An 11294-nucleotide genomic window follows, 5' to 3' on the forward strand; every position below is an offset into this window, starting at 1 on the left:
CAACCGAGCGACCGCCGCTTCTATGTGAGATTAGTGCCAACTTTTGCGGATAGAGGGTGTCGCGTGGTCGGCGCAACGAATCCCCACGGCCGTTAATCTCGGTTTTCTAGACCGGAACCGCAATTTCCTTGAAATAGTTCCTCAATTATCCTCACGAGGCTGAGTGGACCTCGTTCAAGACCCACTACTTCCCAGAAAATCTGGTAGCGCCGGGAATCGAACCTGGGACCTCTGGAATGTATCCAGGAACTCTGACCCTTAGGCCATAGAGGCGGTCATTAACACTACATATATTCGATAAATATAGACCTAAATCACTTAGAAGAATGTTTGAAATAAATATTACAGTTATTAATGAGATATGGGCCTATATTTCATGGTACTTAGAACAGGCATGTCCTTTATGATGAATCATATTTTAGAAAAAATGATAAAAAGTTCTAAACTTATTTCAGTTGCACGTAAAGTTGGTATTGGCCGCGCCAAAGCTCAAGCAGTTAGTCGCTGGCTTCCCACCGCGGCGGACCGGGTTCGAGCCCGGGTCTGATCATGTGGGATTTGTGGTGGACAAAGTGGCTCTGGGGCAGGTTTTCTCCGAGTACTTCGGCTTCCCCTGTCAATCTTCATTCTACCAATTATCTATCATCTTGGGCTGGTACAATAGACCAATAGTGGGCGCAGTAACACCCCAATAATAACAATAACAATAATTCATTTCAGTTCTTTATTATTTATGTGTCAATCAAAAGCTGCAAAGTAAACTACAGTCACAGAGCAAGGTAGATAACAGGTAATTACATTATGAACAATCATAACATAAAGTCAAAGACAAATTACAGGCAAGCTCTCGAGGAAAAACACATTAATGCAGACAAGTAAACAAAAAAAAATAATAATTTAATTAACATAAATCGAAGTTGTTATTTAGAACTGAGAAATGAAACGTATAAATATTTAATTGAGAAATGAAAAGTATAAATATTCAGAGTGGATAATAGTAATTATTCAGCTTGTTGTCTATATTNAACACACTAATCCAGAGAAGGAAACAAACAAATAAAGTTACAATAAAATAATAATTTCATTAACACAAATCTTAGATGCTACTGAGATTTAAGAACTGTAAAGTGTAAATATTTAGAAAGAATGAAAACTAAATTCAGTTCTAGTTCAGGTACGTGCAAATAACAGTAGTAACAATTAAAGCACATTACAAAGAACGATTGAGGAGAACTTTCCTGGCTCCGAATGCGTCAACATCCCTGCAAACAACATTAGCAGCTGATGCATATATGATAATAATTAAATTAAATTAAATTCGTGTTTATTTACGTAAAAACTTAACAGCACAGAGGTCAATAACAAAGTTGTCACGAGTACATAGAAATACAACAACAACAACAACAACAACAACAACAATAATAATAATAATAATAATAATAAACAGGCGTAGTAAAAGTAGGCAAACATCATGAGTCTATCGACTAATAAGAGATCAGAATTAAATTATCTTGGAATCCTTTAGTGCATGCTTGCACTAACATAAATTTCAATTAAACCCCGTTACGCCTACGTTGTTTTGGAGAAGAAATTAGACAACAGACTTTACGGCCTTCCAATTATCAGTTCATTTTATAGAAGCTTACGTTTCGTAAAGAATCTATAATTATAAAGAAGGCATATAATAATTCAGTCCTGCGAGCGGTCTAAGGCGTGCACTGTCTTCGCTCGCTCGAAAGCCGGGATCGTGGGTTCGAATCCCACTCAGGGCATGGATGTTTGTGTTCGTTTTTCTGTGTTTGTGTACAGGTAGAGGCCTTACGAAGAGCTGATCACTCGCCCAAGGAGTCCTACTGAATGTGCAAGATCTAGAAAAACCGAAGTGAACGGAGAAGTTCATGGAGGTAGGCCTAGGTCCACTGGGGCTGTAGTGCCAAGGAAAAAAAAAGGTAGTAATTATAACGGACCGAAGAGGCTGGATTTTATATCATAGGCCCTCTCCTGTTTCTCAGAGACTAGAACATTTTGCTTGGACCTCAATATGAGTTATCTGTACAGCGATGGGAATAATTTGAAGAAATGTGACCTATGAAACAAGGAACATATATAAATGGGAATTTCAAACACAAAATTAGGAGAAAAAAGGGAAATAGATAAATATTACACGCGTAATTTTAATTAATTACTAATTAGTTAGCTTCATGAAGCAGACTGATAGTCTTATCAGTTGGTTAAGGTTTTCACGGAACACGAAAGTTCATCTTAAGGGGGTCTGTGTCCTTCACTAGACACTTACCTAGGCACTATTTAACTGTACAGAAACAAATTTCATGGCATTCTGTGTCAAGCGGTTCATCAGTTGTGCATTGGTGTAGGTCCGTATATGCTTTGACTGAATTCCTAGTTCGTACCTACTGAGTCCAGGCCCTCCCATCTTATCCATTTCAGTAATAGGTCTATTCTACAATCCACGTCTTCCAAGCGGGTTCTTCTTGCTCGCACTTTGGAGCATAAAGTTGATTTCTCAGTTTCATGATCACTTTACAGAAGGTAGGACTCCTTGGATGGGTGATCAGCTCATAGCAAGGCCTTTACCTAAACACAGGACAACACAAACACAGAATAAAGGCGTACACACACCAAACATCCATGGCTTGTGTGGGATTCGAACCCACGATCCCGGTTTCCGAGCGAGCGAAGACAGTACGGCTACCGTGGCGGGCTCCTCTTAGGTTAGCTAACTGAAATTTTATGAGCATTTATCCCCCCCAATTGTGTTACGCGCCATCCCCCCCCGGTTGATATAATCATCATGAAGATTACCTGTTAAGCGGCGAGTAGCCGTCTCATGATGCAGTTTCCTGCATCCTCCTTGCTCTCTATCCCACTGGATATTCTGCACAGGATCCTGTGATGTTCTTCGCTTATGGTAATGGATCTTTTCTATGCCCTTGTAACGATTTGCCTGAAGAGACCCCCTCAGCCAGGTTAGTCGGCCTCTGTGACAGGATTCGAACCCGAATTTCCCGAATATGAAGGAATGCTGATGACGTAAGATCGATGTTTGGTGTCAGAATTGCGATGACGCAACAACGAATTCGTACGGAACAGGGTGGTACAGAGATACAGTTCCAGACTCGCTTTCTGTAGCTACTCCGCTGCATTATTGATCAGAACACCGTGGTATTCCTCAGGTCCTCCTGGCGAATGCTGGGATAGTACCTCGATTAGGTCACGACCGTTTCCTTTCAAATGATTTCCGGTTCACCATTCGTTTTAGTTCCGCAAATAAGAGAACATACTTTTTTTCAACTTCTAATTAGCAGGAAGCAGGTAAAGTTGTCCTTGTGATTAACTAATTAAGTACTCCGCCATGAAGGCGTATGGGGGAGTGGATGTATAGATCCATATTTTCTTGACCTCGACATTGGAAGGAGATGAGTGGTCAGCTTCACGCCCTTGTCGCTTTACCCCCGGGATAAAAGCCCCGGTACTCATTGGATAGGAGGTTGCGTGGACCCCAGAGCCGGTCTGGACGTCTTGGAGAAGAGAAAATTCTTGACTCTACCGAATTAGCAGGAATCAGCATTTATTTTTCGTAACGTTAACATAGGGAACAATTAATTTAGGGCTCTATCCACATTTCGTGTCTTTAGCCTATCTGGACTGAGTGACAAACCTCACTCAAGACTGATTCAAACATACGAACTAGGAATTCAGTCAAAGCATATACGGACCTACACCAATGCACAATTGATGAACCGCTTAACACTGAATGCCATGAAATTTGTTTCTGTACAATTAAGTAGCGTCACGATATGTTTCCAAAGTTTAATAAAAATTCGGAACCTTGCACAAGACAGGCCTACAGCAACGCATGTGAAGGGACGAATATGAGGAGGTAAGCTGAACTGAAATGATTTGTGTTGCGAGAGGCGTCACTTCCGGTTCACAGTCGATGTAGCAGGCAGGTACTAACAGCAGGCCCACAATTCAGAACGTCAAGGTTCTTATTACCCGAATTTATAATTTCCAGCTGTGGTTTTAATGGTAAATGATATGAAGTTTTTAGTTTAACCCATTTCAGAACCAATTCCAACAAAACTTACATTCACAGTCACATTACCAAATAACTAAACATAGTGTTCCATTTTGCTTGTCTCTTTTGAATGTTCCTTTAGGAATAAGGCTGCACCTACCAGCCTTACTTAAGTTGAAATCACAGGCTAGAAACACGCGTAAATACTTACGCCGTCCCACGTGTGTAGAACGCCAACTGGATTCTTCTATGCTTTCATAAATTTAAACTCAAATATATGATGCAGTGCCTTATTTTGAGGGATTTACTGGTTGAAGCCACTCCCAACCTCCTGAAATTTCTGGGAAGATATAAAAAAACGTACTTTCTTACGAAATTTATCCATAAAAGTAAAAAAAGAAAAGGCTGCTATAGGGGATGAACAGAAGCTAGTCCCAGATGTAATAAAAGCACGCTAGATGCAGCGTTTGGGGTATGACCTTACAGAACACATGCAGAACAACGTGGATATCAGTTAACGATCTAAATGAAATTAATAAACACTACGAAGTACCTGTAAGAGCACCGCTGAAGTGAACACGGCTAGGCACCAACAAGTCACTGCACAGTAAACACGCACGCCTGCAGATAAGGACGGAGGCCTCCACCACTGTGGCTTCACGGTCCTGACGGCCGACCCGGTTTATATGTGTAATGCTACATTGTTTTCTCTGGCTTCGAAGCCTTTTCCTGAGCTGTCCGTCCCCCCCCCCCCCCCCCCAAACCCTCTTCCCACCAAGCCAAAGTCCACATATGAGAAGGTACATCGTAAGATATGGTGTTAGTTACCTCGGGTGTTTCTCTTAGGGTGATAGTAATCTGTTTAGAAGATCCTTCCAGCAAAATTCAATTTAAAATCTTTTTTGCCCCCCGTTCCATCTCTTTCTCACGCAAGTATCGGGAGAGAGAACATGTTCTTGCTGTCGAATTGCTGCGGTGGGGTTTCATTAAAAGAAACCACCCGGGGGGATGTCTGAGTGGAGGGAGGGGGGTATCAGGGTGCGAACGATCCAAATTGAATAAACGCCTCCTTTGCCTTTCGAATTCAATTAAGGGTGCATGAGTAGGGCGTGGTTCCGCTAAGAGAAGCGATCCTGTTGGTCACGGAGGGGAGATATGGGCGTGCCATGTGACACCGATTGTCCAATGCGTGCGTCGCAACCCGCGCTCCTGTCTGCCTTGCCGAGCGAGCCCCCAGCACTCCTCTCAGTCCGGCACTGCTTGTTGATCTTGCGTTAGCTCGCTAATTCGACCGGGACCAGCCACTGTTTTCTCTACATTGTGAGCCTTGTGGTGAAAGGAAACAACCAGACTGTTTTCACTTAATCTCTGTGTAAACCGGGCTGTGTTGTGTGTCATAATAAGAAGTTGCTTTGCGAGTGATTGCATTCTGCCACAACTTTTATCGGTACAGCAGGGGCAGTCGAAATGTTTATGCTGAGGAACTTGGCCAGGGGGAGTCACTGCTAGAGATCCTGCCTCCCCCCACCACACTCCTCTCTACACATGTGTTGTTAATAGTGTTGATGTTTGCTGATCGGCCAACAAAGCAACAAGCAACCTGCACCGGGCGATAGGTGCTATGGAGGCCGTGTGAGGCGGCACCTCGGTGCCGTCGAACGTCACCCTGGAGCACGGCACTTACTCCGGGAGTACCACGATCAACATGCACACGCTGTTCGGGGACCAGAATGGCTACTACCGCCACTCTGCCGCCGCCGCTGCTGCTGCCGCTGGTTACCCGGGCGCCATGTCGGGGGCGGCACATCACATGAGCGCCAGCACCGCCGCCTACCCTTATGACCAGTACTCCCGTTACCCCTACGCCGCGACCCCATACCCACTGAACCCTCACCAACAACAACTCCATCATGGGCCGGTCAAGGACATGGTGAAGCCACCTTACTCCTACATCGCTCTCATAGCCATGGCCATCCAGAACGCGCCGGACAAGAGGATAACACTAAACGGCATCTACCAGTTCATCATGGAGAGGTTCCCGTACTACCGGGAAAACAAGCAGGGCTGGCAGAACTCCATCCGACACAACCTGAGCCTCAACGAGTGCTTCGTCAAGGTTCCGCGGGATGACAAGAAGCCGGGCAAGGGCAGTTACTGGACCCTGGACCCCGACTCCTACAACATGTTCGACAATGGCTCCTACCTGAGGCGCAGGCGACGCTTCAAGAAGAAGGACGCCATAAAGGAGAAGGAAGAGGCGCTCAAGAGACAACAGCAACAGGAAGGGCACAAACGGGCCGAGGAGAAGGCCCTTCTTAGCAGCAGTGCCACAGACACAAAGGTCCTGAAGTCGAGTCCCGTGGAGTGCAAACCTAAACGCGAACCCACAGTAGAACTGAGCAATTGCATGAACAGCAAATACCAACAGCAAGACGTAAAGCCGGGAGTTGTCGTGGACCACCACATGACGGATGTGAGTATGGACACCTCGGGGGTGGTGGGTACGTTCAGTGTGGACAGTCTCATGACGGGGGGCAGTAGGGGCGGCAGCCCGCCACAACAACAGCAGCAGCACTTGAGCTACCCGGGTTCGCGTGGCGCGATGTACTCATACCACTGCACGGGACAGTATCACCAGGGGATCATGCACCAGGACGAGTTGCTGGTCCCCACGACATCCACTGCATCCACCCCTGGGACCACCGCGACTCACCACCAGCTGGGGGCCACGCAACAGTTCAGTGGGGGGCGGCACACGGCTGCGGCGGCGAGTGCAGCCTGGTATAGCACCGCAGAGGTTAGTGAGTCCACTTCCGGCTTCAGGGACCTGTTCGAAGCAGTACCGAACCCTAGTTGTCAGCTCGGGTTTCGCAGTTCTGCAGTGACGGCGTCTCCGCCGGCGAGCGCCGCGGCGTACAGGCCTCCAGCGTCGTACTACCAGCAGCAAGACTGCAGCGGTCCTCCCAAGTACTGAGTGAGTCCAGCATGTTCCTCATAACTTATTCCAAAACAAGTGAGCCGAGACAATGAACTAGACATGTGTTGTCTTCATCTTTACACGTTCCTTGTAGGTGTTTAGTTGTCGGGACTGTGTCCGAGTTGAGCTATGTGCATACTTGTATAGTAAATCTGTGAAAATAATGTATGTAAATACTGACAAGAGATTTTATATATAAAGAGAGTGCATCTACATATTCGTCTTGACACTGGCACTGCCATGGTAATTTTTATATGTCACCAGAAGTAACGTTTCTTCTTGCAATATCAGTTCTTATGCTTTGCGGCCAACTTAAACTATTAATGAAAAATAAACACTAAAAATTACAGAAAACTTTGCTACTTTTTACATAACTGAAAACACTTCAGAAGAACGGCCAATATTGATAATACAATTTTCACGCGAATCTGTTAAAGCGAGACTGAAATGAAACGTGACAGATGCCAAAATGAAAACATAGGCCCATGCACTAAATATTACATGAAATTTATTTTAAAATAATTTTCGAAATGAACAGCGATGCCTAATATATGACTAACACTTTGTTAATGTTGGTCGTTTCTTATGTAGTGCTTCCATTTCTTGCCACTGACTCAAAGCAAATTCCCCGTAATATGATAATCTGCAAGTGAAATTGTTGCCCCCTAAGTTAGTGAGTTCTACACTTGTTCAGAGTACAGATATCTTGCAATATAAGCGTATTTTTCTTTTATTTCATTATCATATTACAGGTTCAATAATTTCTTGTTTTACTGTGACGGCGGTTGTAGACTGATAACGTACACTTGCTGACCAATTACACAGACTTGCACGTTCTCTTGTTCCACTGAGCAGTCATCTAATTCAGCTTATTCTTGCTATTAGCAAATTAAAATAACAAAGAATTTCAGTTATATTGTTACTGTGTAGAAGTATTATGTTTCTAGTAGTTTTAACTAATCTTCCTCTTCGAAGGAAAGTTTAACTATGATGCAAACTTATATGATCCTCCACATATAAGGCCTAATTATCCCATCCATCCGTACTAATTGAGAGGATAACAGGCTAAAACAATATTAAACATTTTATTGCCGAACAAAATTAGACGTTTCACAACAGAAAATTGTGTTACATATTTTGTTTCGTCCCTCACAAAGCGAAACGTAACTTGCTCAGCGGAAGTTTGGCGAGGCTCCGTTATTGGCCATGGTTCGTACACAAATTTCGGTGGCTTAATTATATTACTTATTGTAAGTTGGCTACAAGTTCGGTGTTGTAGCACAAATATCGAACGGCCCTGAAATGTTTACTTTAGAATCAAATGGCTAAGCACACAACTGTGGCGTAGCGTAGAAACGAACAGAAATAAGATCAGAAGTCTGTGACGATGGTGCATTAGTACAAATATTATGTTTTTGGGTATTATCCATCGTCTTGCCTTTATCTAAAAGAAACCGTCCTGTTTATTTTTCAAAACACAACGTTTCGGAGACTGGATTCTGTCTCCGTCTTCAGGTTAAACCTACTCAGTTGGATCCAATCGATAAAGCTTCTCCCTATCTCCGAACTGACTAGGTTTTTACCTGAAGACGGAGACAGAATCCAGCCTCCGAAAAGTTGTTTTGAAAAATAAACAGGACGGTTTTTAGATATGGGCAGGACGGTGGATAATGTCTAAAGACATAAGAACATAAGTGTTCGAAATTTATTCTTAATTTTAAGCCAAACTGACTCTTGTCCCAAAATTGAGCCTATTGGATTATGCCTATTTTTCTCCTTCATCCATGTCTCTAGAATACTCATGAAGTAGGCGGATCCATTTGTGTGACAGAAACGAAAACTGATACACATTTTGCAAATTAAGCAAACATAACATACGCTGAAGAATATGAAGGTTTGTGTTAACTTAGGCCTAGGTCAATTTAATTAACTTAATTGTCGACGATTTAGGGAATAGCTGCAGAAAAAACGGATTTCGTTTCCTTGTGTGAAATTTAGACCTATTATATAAGCTATAATCTAATTCCAAATCTTAAATTACTTCTATAGGCAGTATTAATTTCAGAAACTTTCAATTTAGTAACGTGTAACAGGCTACATTATTATAATACAATACAGTATAAGACAATATAATTTGTTTGGCGATTATCTGACGATGTTTAAATAGCTGATGTAGAAAGGATAAGTGTTATTGATCTGAATTAATGGGCCCTAGTAGTGATCATCATGTGGGCTCACTCTTGCTTGTCCATACTAGGCCACAACAGCGACCAGCCTAGCAAGCTGCGTGAACACGTGCCTACATCAGTACAAGTACAGACGTGTAAAGCCAGATTCAATGTCTTGTTAAGATTACTCGTTATTTTCAGAAAGTAACACAGGGCCTACCTTCCTGAGATCTGCCACAATTCAAAATATTAACAAATATTTATGTGGGTCTGTTTGAATAATGATTGCTAGGTCTACAGGGGCACGCGGTAGCGTAGTTGGTTGAAGTACTATGCTACAAGCCGGGAGGTCGCGGATTTGAGTCCCGATGAGGTGGATTTTTTCAAGTTACCTCATCTTTCCAGCCGCACTATGGCCCTGAGGTTGACTCAACCTCTAACAGAAACGAGTACCAGGAATCTTCCTGGGGGGTAAAGGGTGGCCGGAGCGTAAGGCTGACAACCTTACCGCCATCTGTGAGCCGACTGTCTAGATAATGTGGGAGCTTCAATTTCTCACAACCTTATGGGCCTCCATGGCTTGTTACAGGGACACCTTTACTTTTTAGCTTTTTGTTACGCCTAAATACAAATTAGACTAATGTACGAACATGCTTCCAGTTAGGCTTCACATCACACGAGACCGTTAGCAGGGGTTAACCGAAATCAGATAAAGAGTGGCTCCCTTGACAGCTCGGCATGTCGCGTCCTGAGGGTGTGGATGGAGGAGACGCCCTCCAGATGTAGATTCTAGCTGCGAGTATATCGAATATATTGTGTAGGTCAGTCGATATAAGGTGGTCCTCCAGCTTTGTAATTATACGTGGGGCTAACAGCTCCCTACTGAATTCCTGCATGCTGTGAAATTTTACAAAGGATGTCGGGCTTAACAGCCTATATGAACACTGTAAGAAAGATTTGTCTTCAGAAAAGGCGGGAGATTTCTTGACTAGCTGAGCGACTGTTAGATTTTCAAGAAGGAGACCTCTTCATGGAATTTGTTAGACAAAGAGCACAAATAAATACAGTTGTGTTAGATGACGTCATGGGAGCAGCGACAAGGCTGTAGGACTTTTAAACGCGTAGACTACAACAGGCCTATATAGAGTTGCACGTCATCCAGTAGATGCTAACATAGGAAGCACTTGACTTATTAAACTACAATGGTTAATACACGTAGGCACCACCCGCCTTAACATAAAAGCGGTGTAGTTTTTATATCTTTCGTGCGATTCTGACAACATACAAGCGATTTTTTTCACAGAATTACTCAGTTGGGCTCCGTAATAGAGACACGTTTTATTTTCCACCTGGTGTGAACTAAGTTCTTAAATATTATTTACGTGATTTTCAGGCTTGAAAGGGTAAAGACAATTTAGGCATCCGAACAACTGATTTTGATCTCATATATGAACGAATTTTCTAGTTTTGAGTTTCCTTTTCCATATAAAAACACGCTTTCCTGCAGCATCTATCCGGACTGTAATATTCTAAGCCATTTAAATTTGTGTGAGTGAATAGTTTGTGTAAACTGTAGTTGGGCCAGCAACACACTTCAAATTTGCCTTCCCTGAATATACGGTTCTTTAAAGTGCTTAAAAATTTGAATAATGAACCTCTTGTCCTTTCGTTTTTGTCGTTATTATAACTTTATTTTTCAATTCTTGAAATAGGAAACCTATATAACTGTCACTTTCTAGGTATACAGCATCGTTGTTTTACGAGTTGGGCAATAATTTTTAAACGCTGGATTGTTTTAAAGAAACAATCAGAAGAAATGTCTATTAGAAATTATTACAAGCATCAAGTTATGTAATTATTTCCAACAACAGGACGCGTCATGATCCGAGGAAGACAAACATAACGTAATTAACATCTAATTCCAGCAAGTTATCGTGATATCAGATTAATGTTCTCAGAACGAGAAAGACGTGCATTTAACCAAACCTGAAACGTGCCAATTGACTGTCTAATGTAAATCTGCAGACATGTATACGATTAACGAAAATAAGTTAGTAAATAGGTTCACATAAAATTTGGATCCGTATTTCCATTAAAATTTCAATTATTT

General features: G+C 42.7%; 1 protein-coding gene across 1 annotated transcript; it reads left to right on the forward strand.

Annotated features, from left to right (window-relative positions):
- The first annotated feature begins 5301 nt into the window (after positions 1-5301).
- On the forward strand, positions 5302-7472 carry LOC111873229 (fork head domain-containing protein crocodile). Its single transcript, XM_023867764.2, has one exon. The coding sequence runs from the start codon at positions 5745-5747 to the stop codon at positions 7011-7013; it is 1269 nt and encodes a 422-aa protein (XP_023723532.1). The 5' UTR covers positions 5302-5744; the 3' UTR covers positions 7014-7472.
- Positions 7473-11294: the final 3822 nt, after the last annotated feature.

This window comes from Cryptotermes secundus, unplaced genomic scaffold (genome assembly GCF_002891405.2).
Source record: "Cryptotermes secundus unplaced genomic scaffold, Csec_1.0 scaffold1849, whole genome shotgun sequence".
NCBI lineage: Eukaryota > Metazoa > Arthropoda > Insecta > Blattodea > Kalotermitidae > Cryptotermes > Cryptotermes secundus.

Bases quoted from the DNA above. Each gene is read 5' to 3' on its own strand.
- LOC111873229 (XM_023867764.2), top strand. From the start codon at position 5,745: ATGCACACGCTGTTCGGGGACCAGAATGGCTACTACCGCCACTCTGCC.